The 19,581-nt window shown below is 43.9% G+C and overlaps 1 protein-coding gene across 5 annotated transcripts in view; it reads left to right on the forward strand.

Annotated features, from left to right (window-relative positions):
* Positions 1-19,581, forward strand: part of LOC130294550 (testicular acid phosphatase homolog) — a 131,794-nt gene that overhangs the window by 62,999 nt on the left and 49,214 nt on the right. For 3 of the 5 annotated variants that reach the window (XM_056544526.1, XM_056544529.1, XM_056544527.1), the window contains exons 2-3: positions 16,384-16,479; positions 18,688-18,774. In XM_056544526.1, coding sequence (XP_056400501.1) covers positions 16,384-16,479; positions 18,688-18,774 — 183 coding nt within the window. Of the gene's footprint in view, positions 1-8,166; positions 8,306-14,541; positions 14,670-16,383; positions 16,480-18,687; positions 18,775-19,581 lie in introns of those variants that run through there. The other 2 variants (XM_056544525.1, XM_056544528.1) reach the window with 2 other exon arrangements.

The raw sequence follows: 19,581 nt of genomic DNA on the forward strand, positions 1-19,581 counted from the left end.
CCAGCTGTTATTGGTCAGACATTTCCACCTAGGCATGGAGGATTATTGGTGGTGTGTATTACACCACCGATCACCCTCCTCTTCCGTGTCATCAGGTCACCGGAGACTGGAATGACCCAAAATCGTCGCGCGATTTCAATTCTGACCTGCGAATTGAGACTGTCCAGGGCAGGATGGGTTTGCTATGGGGATTTGCTCCTGCTCAGGACAGTGTGGTCAGACAGAAAAGAACTACACAATTTCCTCTGGATCATACAGCAGCTGATAAGTACTGGAAGGATTAAGATTTTTTTAACAGAAGTAATTTACAAATCTGTTTAACTTTCTGGCACTAGTTGATTTTAATTTTTTTCCCCACCAGTGTACCCCTTTAAAGGCTGTGGGGATGATCCAGATCGGTCGCACCCCACCCGCAGATTTATTTTAGATTGAGCTTCCCCACTAAAGTCAGTGAGGAAAATCTGCGTCATTTGTAGGATTTAAAACGTGTGAATGGATTTGCATGTAGATGAGATTCCTATAAACCCCTTCCCCATTTACGGACATGCAGAAAATCCACAGAGCATGTGTCCTGTGTGCGCAAAGTCGGTGTTTAATACATAGGGCTCATAGAATGGGCGACTGCATTGTAAAGTCTTACAATAGGATTTCCATGCTCAGTCTCTATGGGTAGGGTTAGGCTGAGGACACAGCTGTGTTTGTTTACACTGTATACACCTTGTCCGTATACAGCTCCCAGGAGAAGACGCAGACACAGAGATCAGTGTACGCAGCTCATCCTAATACTCCATACACAAACAGTACTGGTGCTTCGCTCCTATGTCTTACTATGATTATTAGGCAGAACGGTTCTATGTAATAAATCTTTAATTTGACTGAGTACAGTAATTGTATATCATTATCATAATGCTGATTCTGTTTTCTTGGGCCGTAGGGAGTCTAGTTCTTTGGTGTAAAGAAATGGCCACATTACATCATCTACATCATTCTAAATGCAGCCTAACCCTTTATATGTCTATACTGTTTGGTCTAAATCAGTGGTCTCAAACTGTGGCCCTCCAGATGCTGCAAAACTTCAACTCCCATCAGCCGTTGGCTGTCCGGGCATTCTGGGAGTTGAAGTTTTGCAACATCTGGAGGACAACAATTTGAGACCACTGATCTTAAATGGGCACTCTCATAAAAACACATTTTTGATTCTGTACTTTGTTTAAAAAAATAAATAAAAATTACGTTTTCTATGTTTTATTTGTGTTTAACCCCTTAATGCCGCAGGACGTATATTTACGTCCTGCGCCGGCTCCCACGATATGAAGCGGGATCGCGCCGCGATCCTGCATCATATCGCGTCGGTCCCGGCGCTCATCAACGGCCGGGACCCGCGGTTAATACCACACATCGCCGATCGCGGCGATGTGCGGTATTAACCCTTTAGAAGCGGCGGTCAAAGCTGACCGCCGCTTCTAAAGTGACCCGGCTGCTCAGTCAGGCTGTTCGCGACCGCCGCGGTGAAATCGCGGCGTCCCGAACAGCTGACCGGACACCGGGAGGGCCCTTACCTGCCTCCTCGGTGTCCGATCGACGAATGACTGCTCCGTGCCTGAGATCCAGGCAGGAGCAGTCAAGCGCCGATAATGCTGATCACAGGCGTGTTAATACATGCCTGTGATCTGTGTAAAAGATCAGTGTGTGCAGTGTTAAAGGTCCCTATGGGACCTATAACACTGCAAAAAAAATGTTAAAAAAAAGTGTTAATAAAGGTCATTTAACCCCTTCCCTAATAAAAGTTTGAATCACCCCCCTTTTCCCATAAAAAAAATAAAACAGTGTAAAAAAATAAATAAATAAACATATGTGGTATCGCCGCGTGCTTAAATGTCCGAACTATAAAAATATATCATTAATTAAACCGCACGGTCAATGGCGTACACACAAAAAAATTCCAAAGTCCGAAAAAGCGTATTTTGGTCACTTTTTATACCATTAAAAAATGAATTAAAAGTGATCAAAAAGTCCGATCAAAACAAAAATCATACCAATAAAAACTTAAGATCACGGCGCAAATAATGACCCCTCATACCGCCCTGTACATGGAAAAACAAAAAAGTTATAGGGGTCAGAAGAGGACATTTTTAAACGTATACATTTTCCTGCATGTAGTTATGATTTTTTCCAGAAGTGCGACAAAATCAAACCTATATAAGTAGGGTATCATTTTAACCGTATGGACCTAAAGAATAATGATAAGGTGTAATTTTTACCGAAATATGCACTGCGTAGAAACGGAAGCCCCCAAAAGTTACAAAATGGCGTTTTTTTTTTCGATTTTGTCGCACAATGATTTTTTTTTCTGTTTCGCCGTGCATTTTTGGGTAAAATGACTAATGTAACTGCAAAAGTAGAATTGGCAACGCAAAAAATTAGCCATAATATGGATTTTTAGGTGGAAAATTGAAAGGGTTATGATTTTTAAAAGGTAAGGAGGAAAAAACGAAAGTGCAAAAATGGAAAAACCCTGAGTCCTTAAGGGGTTAAAAAATCTGCCACTACGTGTCTCCCTACTTGTCCAGAGCACATTTCCCCCCTTTTGCACAGACTTTGGACTAAAATCAGAAAATGCAGTCTGGAGTGCTGAGGGGGGGGGGGGGTGGAGGGGGGTGCAGCCTTATCCAGTCATAGCTCTTTTCACACTGAACTGCTCTGGGCTGTGTGTAGCAGAGTGAGGGAGGAAGTTCTCCCCTGTATGGCTTCAGATTATGTTGCGCCTGCTGGGTTGTGCCCCTTCCCAGTCTGTGGATCTGACTTAGACTGAACAGAAAATACAGAGCAATATCAAGATAGAAAATTATCAAAATAAAGGCAGGGGGTGGTTTGTCATGATGGGGGCAGTGAACTGGAAGGATTATAAAATTTTACAAGATCATGGGAGGTACTTTTTAATGATTTATATTGTGCATATTTGTTGACCCAAAATGCCACCAAAGATACCTTATGACTAGATAAACTGCCCCTTATTGTTTTCTGATTTAAAAGAATGGAATCCGTGATGCAGAACCAAATCCCATCCTTTATACTCAGCCTCTGCCAGTGCTTGTAGCACATATAGAATACATTATACCAGTTGATGATGTAGACTATAACCAAGTTGATGGAGATGTGGCCTAGTCTTAGATAGGCCCCATTCATTCTTGTGAAAGGGTTTTTTTCAGGAAGCAGAGAAGGTCACACTTGTTCTTCTCCGTGGCGCTCACTACTGCCCCCTGCACCAAGTATATCTTCCGAGATGAAAGGGGGCGGGTGCCAGTCACGATCATTAGGCATCACCACGGACACACTCAATGACCAAAACCTGCACAAGCGCATGTCCCATCTGGTCTCGGAAAATATACTTCCAAGTTGTACAAAAGGCAGTGAACGCTGGGGAGCAGAACAGGTAAAAATTTTGCTGCTCCTGGGCAAACCTTTAAACAGTTATCAAAACATGAGGAAGAGGATTGATGGGATAGCTCACAGTTCAAGACCAAAGTTGAATTAGACCGAGTTATCCAAATGTTGCACCAATACCCTAGGTGCAGAAATATGAAGTCAAATAGAAACAAGATACAGTATCACCACCACTGTAGCAATATTGTACTTTGTACTTTGAAACCTGCTTTACGGAATCCTTGCCGGCAAGTTTTGGAAAACCTCAGATTAGGCGTGCACACCTCTCACGAGGCAGACGCCAGCTTGCAGATCCTACTTGACGTGTCCGCACACTGCCATATATGCCGGCCAGCCAAACAGGAACGATGCACAATAACCAATCTTATGGGCCCAGTGAGACGCTCCCGTTCCACTTCATCACGGTCTTTACACTGTGGGGGCCCCCCGCAACCCCGCTAGTAGCTGCTCTCACTGCAAGAACCAGGAAGGACAGGATTATCTCCTATTTCATTTGTGGAACATTGAAAAGCATTGCTGCAAACTTTGCACGCTCCTATTGATTCATTGCACGGACTATCTATGAATTGCATCGCATTTTTTACAGGATTAATTTCCCCTTTTTCCAGAACTGCCTCCATTGGATCATTGCTAATATTATTGCTTACAATTCTTATATACTTCAGTTGAGTGGCGGTTTATTTCAGCATTTTAGGATTTTTTATTATTTTTTACCATTTACTATTACGGTAACATTATTTTATATGCTGTTATACTTTTCGCATTTATTCTGCCAAATTCACCCACAAGGGCCCTGTGGGTGGACTATTTATACGCATTTTATTGATTTTCTTAAATTAATTTCAAAACTCATAATTTCCCTTATATTTCTATACCTAGAGCTCCAAATCATTTGTTTCTTATATGATATATGAAGTGATATGATTATCACTTCAGCTACAATGTGTTTGGGCATGTAGAGTTTGTAAAGTGTACCCGTAAAACCATTTATATAATATAGAAAATAACATATGTATATTTGTAATATACATTGGCTAAAACGTGCATATTTTTAGGGGGGGGGGGGGGAATGATGTCTTGTCCCTGCAGCTATTGCCTGTGTGTTTCTGTGCATAGATAAAATACAGGAAGTGTGGGCAGACAAGCAGGGCTCTGTACACTGAGGACAAGCAGGGTACTGTACCCTGAGGACAAGCAAGGCTCTGTACACTGAGGAAAAGCAGGGTTCTGTACACTGAGGACAAGCAGGGCTCTGTGCACTGAGGACAAGCAGGGCTCTGTGCACTGAGGACAAGCAGGGTTCTGTACACTGAGGACAAGCAGGGCTCTGTACACTGAGGACAAGCAGGGCTCTGTACACTGAGGACAAGCAGGGCTCTGTACACTGAGGACAAGCAGGGTTCTGTACACTGAGGACAAGCAAGGCCCTGTACACTGAGGACAAGCAGGGCTCTGTGCACTGAGGACAAGCAGGGCTCTGTGCACTGAGGACAAGCAGGGCTCTGTACACTGAGGACAAGCAGGGCTCTGTACACTGGGGACAAGCAGGGCTCTGTACACTGGGGACAAGGAGGGCTCTGTACACTGAGGACAAGCAGGGCTCTGTACACTGAGGACAAGCAGGGCTCTGTACACTGAGGACAAGCAGGGTTCTGTACACTGAGGACAAGCAAGGCCCTGTACACTGAGGACAAGCACGGCTCTGTGCACTGAGGACAAGCACGGCTCTGTACACTGAGGACAAGCAGGGCTCTGTACACTGGGGACAAGCAGGGCTCTGTACACTGGGGACAAGCAGGGCTCTGTACACTGGGGACAAGCAGGGCTCTGTACACTGGGGACAAGCAGGGCTCTGTACACTGAGGACAAGCAGGGCTCTGTACACTGAGGACAAGCAGGGCTCTGTACACTGAGGACAAGCAGGGCTCTGTACACTGATGACAAGCAGGGCTCTGTACACTGAGGACAAGCAGGGCTCTGTACACAGAGGACAAGCAGGGCTCTGTACACCGAGGACAAGCAGGGCTCTGTACACCGAGGACAAGCAGGGCTCTGTACACCGAGGACAAGCAGGGCTCTGTACACCGAGGACAAGCAGGGCTCTGTACACCGAGGACAAGCAGGGCTCTGTACACCGAGGACAAGCAGGGTTCTGTACACCGAGGACAAGCAGGGCTCTGTACACCGAGGACAAGCAGGGCTCTGTACACCGAGGACAAGCAGGGCTCTGTACACAGAGGACAAGCAGGGCTCTGTACACTGAGGACAAGCAGGGCTCTGTACACTGAGGACAAGCAGGGCTCTGTACACTGAAGACAAGCAGAGCTCTATGCATTGAGGCTCTGTGACATGCTACAGGCTCACACATCAGGATGATTGACAAGCCAGGAGTCTGCACAGAGCCCTGCTTGTCCTGTCCTCACTTCCTGTATTTGGACTCCTCACAGGCAATATCTGCAGGAACAGCACTTTTTCACCCATAAATACAACATTTTTTGAACCAATGAATATTACAAATATACATATATTTGTATTAACTACATTATTTCAAAAGTTTTTGTTGATGACAGGTACACTTTAAGTCATATCTTAGTAATATGTATTACAAAGGCCACATATATGAGAATACATTGCAACTAAATGCCAAAATGTTCTTAATGTACAGTTCAGTCATGCAGTAGGGTGTCTATACCCAGACGGTGACACATTTCCTAGACTTATACAATATCAGGTGCCACAGCTGAGTATGACTGATAATACAGAACAGACGGGGAGAGATTGAGTCATGTAGTGTTATGCAAGCAGTCATGCTGTGTGTATCTGCTCGGCTTCCTCCTGAGATATTACGCTATTTTCTGTGTACGCTCAGGAATTTCCTGTTAGCTGCTGGGAACATATCCGCTTTGGCCCAGGATCAGTGTGCCTCGCAGGCTTTGTGCACCTTGTGCATTACCTCCCACACCCTCTACTGTAAATCCTCTTATTGTACTTTCTCTTACTCACTGATGCTCATGATGTAATGTCAGCTACAGGCCAGTGCTGGTATCCTGCTTATACCCGACTGTCACCTGCAACATATTCTGCCCTGTCTCATCAGATATATGTGGTAATGTAGGAAAAAGACAAACTGCGAACGGCGCCTCGTGTATTACCCTTGGCCAACTGGGGACCTGAACCGTCCCTTTAGATGGCTGCTCAACTTAAGATGGAGTTAAACAAGCGCATTGCCCCAATTGATGGGGTCTAGTGATTTGGAGATAGCTGCTGTGACAGGAAGGGTGCAGGAACACAAGTAGATGTGCTGTCCTGGGTAGGTATGTAGACGGGTATGGAGAAAAAGACCTTTTGTTTCCTGGCGCTGCTGACTCAAACATCAAAACATCTGGACCAAGGAGTATTGTAAAGAATCAAAGGCAGGATCCGTATTTATTAAAATGATAAAATTGTGCATACAAGATTACGCGTTTCGAGGGCTGTGGGCTGTGTGTAGCAGAGTGAGGGAGGAAGTTCTCCCCTGTATGGCTTCAGATGATGTCACGCCTGCTGAGGAACGCCCCTACCCAGTCTGTGAATCTGACTGAGACTGAGCAGAAGATACAGAGAGATATCAAGGTAGAAAACTAAAAAATAATAAAAAAAAATAAAGGCAGGGGGTGGTTTATCATGATGGGGCAGTAAACTGGGAGGATTATAAAAGATCATGAGGGGTACTCTTTAACTAAACAGCTTCATCAGGGGGGCACTTTCTTCCATTGGCAAAAAATGTCCCTAATGTTTTTTGTGGCTGCTTGTTTGAAGATTACGGATGAAAACACACGCATAAAATAAAATACGGTAGGAAATTTTACACAGTGTGAACTTAGCCTCAGATTTTATTCACCCACAAGTATAGAAAGCTGCATTTTTTTTTTTAATCTAATAATTTGATATATCAAAGTCTATGGAAAAGTGGCCGTCAGTGTGCATGTTGTTTGAAAAAAAAAAAATAAAATTAACTTTTCTATAGACTTCAATACAACAAATTATGAGAATATGTCCACACGTGTGTATTTTCTGCTGCAGATTTGCTGTAGCAGATTTTGTTACCCATTGAAGTCAATGGGCGGCAAAATCTGTAGCAAAAATATGCCTGTGTCAACGGAACCTTAGATAGAAAAAGCAGCATTTTTTTTTAAATCTATTTTACTGCCATTTATTTTATTTTCACTTCACAATGTGTGAACTTAGCCTTACAGTAAATCTGTGTATTCGAATGCCAAAGTTGACAAAATACTATTTACATAGAATGATGACGATCAGCCAAATCCGCAGACTGCTGATACTACATGTTATAAGTATAGGGTTTCTATGGAGCCTGTATGTTTACATGGTTTGCGTTCTGCATAGTAAATAATAATCTACTGCCTGTTCCTTTATAGAGAGTGCCGTTCTATGAAATGGAAGATATCCCCAAAGACCCATTTGTATTTACCCTCAATGATCGCATTCCCTATATTCTTGAGTTGTCTTATAGGGCGATGTGACAGATTCATGTGTAGATCTATGTACAGGTGTTGTACGGTCCCATGATGTGGTCGTATCAGCGTCATTACGTTTTGGTAACATTCCAGGACTAGTGTCATGTTAAACACAGGCTTCATGTTATGTGAATTCAGCATCCTGTCTTGTTTCCCACCCCTCTAGTTCCCCCACCCCTGAGGCAGATTGATAAAGCACCAGAGGTGAGACAAATCTGGGATTGTTTGTGCGAAGTTGTCTTATAGGTAACATGATTTTCTCATACACGTGGCCGGTTTACATTGCGCTTATCATTGGATTTTCACCTAGGGCCTCCTCCAAGAAGCTCAAGTTTGTTACTTTGGTAAGAACCACGTCGGTCCATATGTTGCTTTTTACAGTCTTAAATAATTATAGGTATTTATGTGACGCACTGTGACGCTCCACTGCTTATCTGTATTGCCTATTCAGCCTTAAAATATAAAAAGTATAATGTTATACAGTATATACTTTTATTTGCCGTATACACTTACAGGTGGTTCATCGCACTACATGGTAACAGTCACCAAGCTGCTGTTAGGTGGATGGGTATTCTTAGCTCCAGGTCACATGCTGTATGTCCTGTTCTAAATTGTACAATTTATTAATACGAATGTTTTTTCCTGTGGGGGGGTCTTGCAATGAAATGAAGCATTTGATGGGGGGGGGTCCTCTCTGTGACTTCCTTCTTGACATGGAAGCCTTCTAAAAGTAGGGATTGTCTAAAGCAGGCCATTTCTTTTAGGAAATTGTGACCAATAATTATGATATCCTGTCCTATTTCTGATACTCTTTATTTAAAGAGTACCTCTCATGATCTTGTTAAATTTTATAATCCTCCGAGTTCGCTGCCCCCATGATGATAAACCACCCCTGCCTTTATTTTTTATTATCTTTTAGTTTTCTACCTTGATATTGCTCTGTATTTTCTGCTCAGTCTCAGTCAGATTCACAGACTGGGAAGGGGCGTTCCCCAGTAGGGGTGACATCATCTGAAGCCATACAGGGGAGAACTTCCTCCCTCACTCTGCTACACACAGCCCAGAGCAGTTCAGTGTGAGATGAGCTCAGATTGGAGCACACATCCCCCTTAACATTTCCTGATTTTGGACTTCTGCCAGAGTCCAAAGTCTATGCAAAAGATCGGGGAACATGTGCTCTGGACAAGTAGGGAGACATTTTTTTTAAACACAAATAAAACATAGAAAATGATTTTTTTTTTAACTCCTTGGGGATGCAGGGCGTACGCTCCCATTCCCTAATCCTTAAGGACTCAGGGCGTAACTGTACAGCTTGGTCCCATTAACGGGGTTTAAAGCATTCTCACGACCAGAGAACGTTTCAGTCCCCATGGGTCCCGACTGCTATCAGCTGCCAGGATCCAGGTTTAATGCCTGGCATGGCCGATCGGGCTGATGCCTGGCATTAACCCGTTAGACGCCACAATCAAAGTTGATCGCCGTGCCTAAAATGGAAAAAAAAGTATCCCGGCAGCTCAGCTGAACTGATCGGGACTATCGTGACAAAATCGAAATGTCCTGATCAGCTTACTGGATGACAAGAGGGTCCTCACGTGACTCCTCGTCGTCTGTTTGGCGATCTGCTGCTCCAAGCCTGAGAATTGTCATTCACAGTAACAAAACAGAAATATATCATTAAAACATTGAATAATTGCAATACTACCCATGTACATGGTAACTTGTGTGTGCACATGTTTCCTTACGGGCATACCTGGTCTGATCCGTTCCGTATTTTGTGGCTTTGTGTGGCTAGTACCAAGCTTGCATACGTTACACTCACGTTGCTTCCGGCCCGCTCCTGTGACTGGCGGGTTCACTAAGGGTTGTCACTATATAAGGGGCATATGCCTGTGAACATGTTGCCACGACTAAGAGTCACATCTGGCTCGAAATGCGTTGGTGTTTCTTTTGTTTTATTATCATGTTGGGTATCCCATTGTTTTTAATAAGCATTGAATAAAGGTGAAGTTTAAATTGCATTATCCTTTTGGAGCAGCTGGAGGCCCCTGCTTTTCTGCCTTCTGTTAAAAATTGGGTATGCTTGTAACTGTATGGACCTACAGAATAAAGATAAGATGTCATTTTTTCCCGAAAAGTGCAGTGGGTAGAAACGGAAGCCCTAAAAGGGTTACAGAATTGTGTTTTTTTTCCATTTCACCCCACAAATAATTTTTTTAATGTTTCGCCGCAGATTGTTATAAAATAAGTAATTTCATTACAAAGTATAATTGGTGATGCAAAAAATAAGCCCTCATATGGGTCTGTAGGTGCAAAATTGAACATGTTATGATTTTTAGAAGGTGAGGAGGAAAAAACAAAAGTGCAAAAACAAAAATTTGCTGAGTCCTTAAGACGAAAATGGGCCTTAAGGGGTTAAACACAGTACATTTTTTATTTACAAAAAGGAGTGCAATAGCAAAACATTTTTTAATGAGTGCCCATTTAATGGGTTGAATTATTTAAAGGGGTTATCCAGGAAAAAAACTTTTTTTTATATATCAACTGGCTCCAGAAAGTTAAACAGATTTGTAAATTACTTCTATTAAAAAATCTTAATCCTTTCAGTATTTATGAGCTTCTGAAGTTAAGGTTGTTCTTTTCTGTCTAAGTGCTCTCTGATGACATGTCTCGGGAACCGCCCAGTTTAGAAGAGGTTTGCTATGGGGATTTGCTTCTAAACTGGGCGGTTCCCGAGACACGTGTCATCAGAGAGCACTTAGACAGAAAAGAACAACCTTAACTTCAGAAGCTCATACGTACTGAAAGGATTAAGATTTTTTAATAGAAGTAATTTATAAATCTGTTTAACTTTCTGGAGCCAGTTGATATATATATAAAAAAAAGTTTCTTCATGTATAAACCCTTTAAGGACCTTACTATGGAGTAATGAATAATAAACAAAAGGGGTTCTCAGAACCCTCATCTATTTGTCATAATGGAAAGCAGGCTTGATGCTCATCACTCACTCTGGAGGTCCCAGAATCTCTGTGCATTAAATGGACAGGATTTTAATGGGAATTGTGTAATGCTTTATTTTCCTTGTGGTGGTGCATCAGGGGAACTGAGCGCTTGTCCCCTGCTGTCAGAAAACAGCAAATAACTGACTGCTGGGACCCCCACTGATCAAGGGAACATGGACAAAATTTTCCTCAAAATGAATGATGTGCACTGCGCATGCGCAGCTAGTGCTCCATTCATCTGCTATGGGGGGGGGGGGGGGGGGCAGCAAACTTTCCCAACTCAGAAATGTTTGGTGGCCCCATCGAGAATGAGTAGAGCACTGACCACGCAAGCAGAGTTTTCACCATTCCGGGGAAATTGTGTCCCAGTTCTTGGTATCGGTGGGGATCCCAGCAGTCTCACCCCCACTAATTAGCTCGTTGATCCGTATTCTATGGATAGGGGATTACATGTTAAGATGATAATATCCCTTTAAAAACATGCATAGTTTTGTTGTATTAACCCTTTAGAGTTGTACTAATGTGATTTTAATGCTCTTGCTGCTGTTTCTGTGCCCCTGAGAGACCCCTCAATTACAGCCATTTCTTATTCTCTCCATTTCAGGGGGTGAGATCAGTGCTGGGTTGTTTACTAGCAGTAATCATGCCTACACTTCCCTTTTCCTTACTTCTCTGTCCAATCACAGGGCAGCACCTACTCTTCTCTGCAATGCCATGACATAGTACTGGAGAAAGTGTTTTAGACTGAACAGATTGGTACTGTTCTAGGGATGATTAACAGTACATTGTTATAGATGGTATGTGGGGAGGGAGAGAGCGTTATTGATGTAATGGGATACAAGGTGTTATGTGAGCACAGACAAAACAGTAGCAGAGAAGATCTGGTTATATCAGAATTGGTTATATCACAGAAGCACCCCTGTCTAAGCAGTGATATGCTGATAATAATAATAAAAATGACTAAACAGCAGCAGAGAGGATCACAGCAAGGAAGGGGTTACATTATTTAAGCAGCCTTGGTCTAAGCAGTAAACTGCTGCTAGTGGTAATGACAAGCTATAGGACAGAGCTAGAGGGATTACATTCAGGAGGTAACACTTTGTACTTAGTAAGAGCATAACTGTTTACTTAAGTTGCCTAGAACTATAAGAAAAAAGCCTTGATTTACCTGTCAGGCACAGTATAGACCTTCTGGAGGAGGCATATAGGCTCAGATATTAAACAGTCCAGGCTCTCTCCTGCACATAACACCATCAAAGCCCTGCCCCCAAGCAGTGGACAGGAGTGTGCGGTAAAGTGAGACACCTGGTGGCCCAAAATTTAGAGCTTTTTTCTAGGGTAAGAAGTCATTTTTGGTAAATAAAGAGATTTTGGAATATGGTACAAATGACATAGACTAGTGTTTACCAAACAGTGTGCCTCCAGCTGTGGCAAAACTACAACTCCCAGCATGCCTGGACAGCCTTCGGCTGTCCAGACATGCTGGGAGTTGTAATTTTGCAACAGCTGGAGGCACCCTGTTTGGAAAATACTAACATAGACTATCACACGGAGGAACATTGTTTGAAACAACAGTGACCATTTAAGTGACTATTCTCTGTAGCGATGTCTCTTTTGCTACATCATATTATCTCACATTATGCATTCTTGTATAATTCACATCCTGTATTCAACATTTTTTAAATGTTCCATGGTCCTTGAAAGTGTATACAGTGTTGGCTGCCTTAGTTATTGTAACATGAAAATAATATAACTATTGTCTATTATGATTACCCTCCTATTAATGTCTGAGGTTTACTAGAGATATTGCTATGAAGTGAAATACTGTATATTGCTATGAATCTATTGCAAAATCAGCTGCAGAAAATATGCAGCAAAAAATGGAGCAGATAGTATACGTGTGAAAGGGGTACTCCACCCCTAGACATCTTATCCCCTATCCTTTGGATAGGGAATAAGATGTCTGATTGCCGGGGTCCCACCGCTGGGGAGCCCTGCGGTCTCGGCTGCGGCACCCCAGACATCTGGTTCATGGAGCAAACTTTACTCTGTACCGAATAACTGGCAATGTGGGGCAGAAACTCGTGACGTCACGGCCATGCCCCCTCAATGCAAGTCTATGGGAGGGGGCGTGGTGCCACGAGCGGTGCACGGCCGTGACGTCATGAGCCTCCAGCCTTGCACCCAATGCTCTAAACGAACGCCGGATGCAGCAGGGAGATCGTGGGTGCCCCAATCAGACATCTAATCCCCTATCCTTTGGATAGGGGATAAGATGTCTAGGGTCAGAGTACGCCTTTAAGGATCATTTATAAAAAGTTTTCTTCAGAAGGTTTTATTGGAAAAAATAAATTTAAAGGGAACCAATCATCAGATTTTACCCTATATAATGCTTGGCAAAGCGTTATATAGGGTAAAATTGTTGTCCTCACCATCCCCGGTGGACGCTCCTGCCCCCAGGGATGGTGAAGATATGAAGTTATAAACTAGTCACCGCCGCCACCGTAAGTAGTCACCTGGGAGGGGAGCTCTTCTCATCTACTCCCGTTCTTCTGCAGGCAGCGACGCCCCCTCCGCTTGATTGATGGGCCGCGTCATTGTTCCGCTCACTGAACAGACGCAGCAGATCAAGCGGAGGGGGCGTCGCTGCCGGACGAAGAACGGGAGTAGGGGATAAGAGCTCCCCGCCCAGGTGACTACTTACGGCGGCGGCGATGACTAGTTTATAACTTCATATCTTCACCATCCCTGGGGGCAGGAGCGTCCCCCGGGAATGGTGAAAATAAAGATTTTACCCTATATAACGCTTTGCCAAGCGTTATATAGGGTAAAATCTGATGATTGGTTCCCTTTAAGTGCCTGTTAACATTACATTTTTTCCATTGGCCCAGGTATATATTGGCAGAGACGTATACCGTTACATACTCCTATTGAGTTTAATAGACGGAACATAGCCTACTAGTGAGGGGAATTCATCAATGTTTAATGGTTTCCGCTGCATAACAGCAGATATGTTAAAAATGAGATGAACTGGAATAGAAAGTATATGGGGAAAACTGTATTACATTTTTTGCTGAAACCTGATCTATCTGGAATAGCAAGCACTTGACCTTAGTTGATCTCAAACATGTCATAGAATTTGCTACAAAAACTCTCACCGTCAGCTGATTTTTGGACGTGGTGATGGACATGCAATCTTGTGAAGAGTGTTTCTCAATGATGTGCTTGGAGAGAACACACAGTTACGGCCCATTGTACATAAACATCTGTTCCAAGCTTGGATCTCGAAACTGGAACATTTTCTATTTGTGACATCAGTATCAGAGGTTATTAAGGGTCATGTGCAAATAGTTCTTCATAACTTTCATTCACTTAGAAATGGCAATATAAAACAAGAAAATGTGACTGTTCACACTAGTTAACTAGTCCTGGATGAATAAATAATTGAAACCATAATGCTTTTATAACGCACCATATAATACGGGTGTGGACCCGCTGTGCCACTTACTGTTTGGTATTGGGTCAAATTTGGGAGCATAGTCTAAGTATACCCCTGGTCTTCACAATTTATCCTGTTTCAGGATGCGGAAGCTGGAAAAGCTGCATAGAAGATACCAGGTCCCTACCACAAGACTGGTCCCGATTATGTGAAAGCTGGCCAGACAGGCCAGTACGCCTCAGGGCTGAGCACCGGGGATACAGACAAAAGGTGCAAGCACACGCAGTTTATGGATATAGCAGACAGAGTCGAATATAGCAGAGCTAAATTGGTGTTTATAGCAGAGCTGAGTAGCTCAGAAACAGCCAGGTGGTGTTAGCTCACTCAGAATACATGGTGTGGTTGATAGTGTAGGATTGCAGTGAAGCACAGGGGGATCAGGCTGAGACAGAGTCAGGAAAACAGGCTTAGGATCACAGCAGACAGGAACTTTTGCTTTAGAAAACTACAATGTTACTCAGGCATCAGGGAATGACAAGTTGTACATCAGAATGCCAACTAGTGGCGTTACAGCTTTGCTGTACTGGTGTCACGAAGAATCTATATTGTTCCTGATGGACCTCATTTTAAGTGGTTTTGTTAAAGGGGTATTCTAAGGTAAAGCAATTATCTCCTACCCACAGCGCTTGGTAGCTTCAGCAGCTCCACAGACAATGAATCTGTATGTTTTGGAGTGTGGGAAGAAACCGAAGGAACTGTAGAAACACGGGGAGACCATCCATACTTGTTGCAGATGTTGTCCTTGGATGGATTTGAACCTAGGACCCTAGCGCTGCAAGGCAACAGTACTAACTTCTACACATACTATTGAGATAATTTGGTGGGAAATCAATAATCTGGGTTACCTAACACTTACAAATAGGGTGTACTGGAGGGAGCACAACAGTCTATTAAATTATTCAATCACTAATAACACACTTCTATATCTATAGTGCCCCCTGATGTGCCCTATGCCTTAATATCAGTATGGCCACATCTACCCTCTTATGTAAAGGAGGGCACAGAAATTGAAATACACACATAAAGCAATGCTCAAATAATACTGCCATATCCTGCCCAGGATTGGTCAATAACCCCATTTTGAAGCAGTATGCTGCTGTATTTTCACATGAGGCATGTTTGGTGACACAGGGGTGCGAGAGACACTTGTCAATTCGTGACGCCAGGGCACCGTTAGCTTATACATGATCCGAGGTAGAGACAGCCTCTCCAAGGCCATGCAGGGGGGGGGGGAGAAACACACCGCCGCCGGGTTACGGATACCTGTCTTTTACTGAGGCAGGTGTAGATGGTATAACACACAGTATGGAGCACAGTATAAGGGATGCAGTGTAATTCTTCTTGGGAGCCCTGTTGCCATGCTGGGACCTATGGTGCTTTTCACTCACTTGGATTATACAGACTTGAGATTCGAAGATATCCCACGCTGACAAGGGTTCTGACAAGGTTCACTTACTAACACCAACAGGGTTTGACTCACCACAGTACGGGGAACACTTGCAGAATGGCGGGGCTGACTTGAGAAGATATTTTCCTTGGGCTTCCCTCTGGATTCACTACCCACTGCTTCCACCTCCTGTCCACACTGAACTCAGACTAGGACTGGACTGAACTGAGTCCAGGCCTCAACTGGGGAAACTCCTCCCCCCTGCACTATATACAGGAGAATTGGGGGGTTCCCATTGGGCAGCAGAGGTCACCTGGTTACTACTGCATCTATTCTTAAAAGTACAGTACATAAATAACATAATGAATAAAGTAAATATAATAAAGGGCATGAACATAATAAACAATGCAACAGTGGGCCCAAAACGAGCAGCAGGCATGCCCGAGGAGATAGTGCTGGGACACCACACATGTCCATGGTTTCCTGGGTTAAATACTAAGATGCTACATAATGTTATGTATTTTTCTGTAATTCCAGGTCTATCGCCATGGAGACCGTTCCCCGATTGATACTTACCCAACTGACTCCTATAAAGAAAAAGCATGGGGAAATGGACTACAACAATTGACGCAGGTACATTCTGGTAATTTTTAAGGCTGCTTTCACACTATAAAAATACCTCCGTTATAAACGCCTGTTATAAAAACCCTGGAAATTGTCCGTTAAACGGCCGTTAGTAAATCCCATTATAGTCTATGGGATTTTTCTACTAGCCGTTTTAACCCGTTATCGCCCGTTATTAATAACGGCCGTTATTTTGTGATGGGCGAATGAACGGAAGAAATAGTGCATGCACTATTTCTCCCGTTACTATCGCCCATCACAAAATAACGGCCGTTATTAATAACGGGCGATAACGGGTTAAAACGGCTAGTAGAAAAATCCCATAGACTATAATGGGATTTACTAATGGCCGTTTAACGGATGATTTTCAAGATTTTTATGATGGACCTTCATTACAGATGAATTTTTATAGTGTGAAAGTGGCCACGCCCACTTTACCCCATGGCCATGCCCCCTTTTCGTGCTTTTCTTGTTAAATGGAGGGTTTTGGGTTTTTGATCGCAAATTGATTTGCAAGGAACGTGCGACATAATTTGGACGCAAAACCCGACAAAAAAAGAGTCGGGATCACGTTAGTAAATAAACCCCAGTATGTACAAAATCTGGTCAGTTAGGTAAGTGTTCATATGACATAAAGTGAATCTCCACATTTTGGATCCTCTCTTTCATAAACACTTTTTTTTCTTCCTCTTTCTCTGAAAAATATATAAAAATGTTCTTGTAAAATTGTACATTTTGCAATTCCAAAATATAATTTTAAACGCTCCAGAATAATGTGGATACCACTGTTTTTCCATAGTGTCTCGAGGTTAGCGCGGTTGCCTTATAGGGCTGGGATCCTGGGTCCAAATACAAAGAAGGGAAACATCTGCATCTTCCACGTTTTCCTTCATGTTTGCATGGGCTTCCTCCCACAATGTAAAAGATACCGACAATATAGTTTCACATTTAGATTGTGACACACAAATATGTTATGTACCGTATTTATCGCACCTTCATTTTCACAGAGCAATTTGAGAAAAAATAAATAAATGTAAAATAAATTACTTGGAAGCTCTGAACTATATGCCTCATAATTCCACAACTATGATTCCCCCTGCTCCTCAGTTTGGTCCCCCCCCCCCAGTGCCACATCATTCCTCCCCTTTTATTAGCCCCATTTACCTACCCCTCCCCCCGATCCCCTGTGTGCCTCCTTTCCCCTGTGATTCCCCCTGCTTCATTATTCCCCCTGCTTATTATTTCCCTCTGCTCGTTATCCCCCCTGCTCATTATCCCCCCTGCTCGTTATCCCCCTGCTCATTATCCCCCCTGCTCGTTATGCCCCTGCTCATTATACCCCAGCTCATTATCCCCCCTGCTCGTTATGCCCCCGCTCATTATCCCCCCGCTCATTATCCCCCCTGCTCATTATGCCCCCTGCTCGTTATCCCCTGCTCATTATCCCCCCTGCTCGTTATCCCCCTGCTCATTATCCCCCCTGCTCGTTATGCCCCTGCTCATTATACCCCAGCTCATTATCCCCCCTGCTCGTTATGCCCCCGCTCATTATCCCCCCGCTCATTATCCCCCCTGCTCATTATGCCCCCTGCTCATTATCCCCCTGCTCATTATCCCCCCTGCTCATTATGCCCCCTGCTCATTATGCCCCCTGCTCGTTATCCCCCTGCTCATTATGCCCCTGCTCATTATCCCCCCTGCTCATTATGCCCCCTGCTCATTATCCCCCCTGCTCATTATGCCCCTGATCATTATCCCCCCTGCTCATTATGCCCCCTGCTCATTATCCCCCCTGCTCGTTATCCCCCTGCTCCTTATCCCCCCCTGCTCATCATTTCCCCTGCTCATTTCCCCCCCCCCTGCTCGTTATCCCCCTGCTCATTATTCCCCCTGCTCCTTATCCCCCCCTGCTCATCATTTCCCCTGCTCATTTTCCCCCCATCTGCTCGCTATCCCTTTCCTGCTCAATACCCCCCCCCCCCCCCCCCCCCCCCGCTTTTTATGTTTTTTATACGCCATTATCCTGCCGCACTCCGGCAGGCTCAGGTCAGCGGTGGGTCTTGCGTGGTTGTATGGCAGGTATGTCGAGGATGAGTGACGTCCCGGCATGTTATACACGATAAATACAGTATGTTATATAAATCTGGGAGTTATATCATCATTATTATTATTATTCTTTAGTAGAATTACACCTAATCTTTTCTGTCTGATTTCCAGGTGGGTATGAGACAGCAGTATGAGCTGGGGCAATATCTGAGGACGAGATATGGAAATTTTCTCAGCCCATCATATAGAAAAGAGGAGGTCAGTGAAGCTCTCTTCTATAGTTTTATGCTATGATCCTTAAGTTATTTTAAGAAATATTTGGTTATTTAAAGGGGTACTCCACCCCTAGACATCTTATCCTGGGGGTCCCGCCACTCGGACCCCCCCCCCCTGCGATCCCTGCTGTGGCATCACAGTCATCCGGTGCATGGAATGAACTTTGCTTTGTGTCTGATGACTAACGATGCGGCCCCTTCCATAGACTTGCATTGAGGGGGTGTGGCTGTGATGTCACGAGCCTCCGGTCCCACAGCTTCTGCAGGGAGATTGCGGGGGTCCCAGCAGCGGGACCCCCACGATCAGACATCTTGTTCCCTATCCTTTGGATAGGGGATAAGATGACTAGGGGTGGCGTACCCCTTTAAAGGGTACCTCTCATCAAATAAACTTTTGATATATTTTAGATTAATGAATGTTGAATAACTTTCCAATAGCATGTTAATGAAAAATATGCTTCTTTCTATTGTATTTTTCCCGATCAGTCCTGGCAGCAAGCATTTGTGACTCATGCTGGAGTCCTAAACACTCAGAGCTGCCAGCCTGCTTTGTTCACAGCCAAACAGGCTGTGAACAAAGCAGGCTGGCAGCTCTGAGTGTTCTCCTTTGTGAACACAGCAGACTGGCAGCTGGTAGTGTTTAGGACTCCAGCATGAGTCTGAAATGCTTGCTGCCAGGACTGGTAGGGAGACCCCTAGTGGTCATTTCTTCAAAGTGGAAAATTAAATAGAAAGAAGCATATTTTTTAATAACATGCAATTGTAAAGTTATTCTGCATACATTAATCTA

The sequence above is a fragment of the Hyla sarda genome, chromosome 10 (genome assembly GCF_029499605.1).
Source record: "Hyla sarda isolate aHylSar1 chromosome 10, aHylSar1.hap1, whole genome shotgun sequence".
In the NCBI taxonomy this organism is placed as follows: domain Eukaryota; kingdom Metazoa; phylum Chordata; class Amphibia; order Anura; family Hylidae; genus Hyla; species Hyla sarda.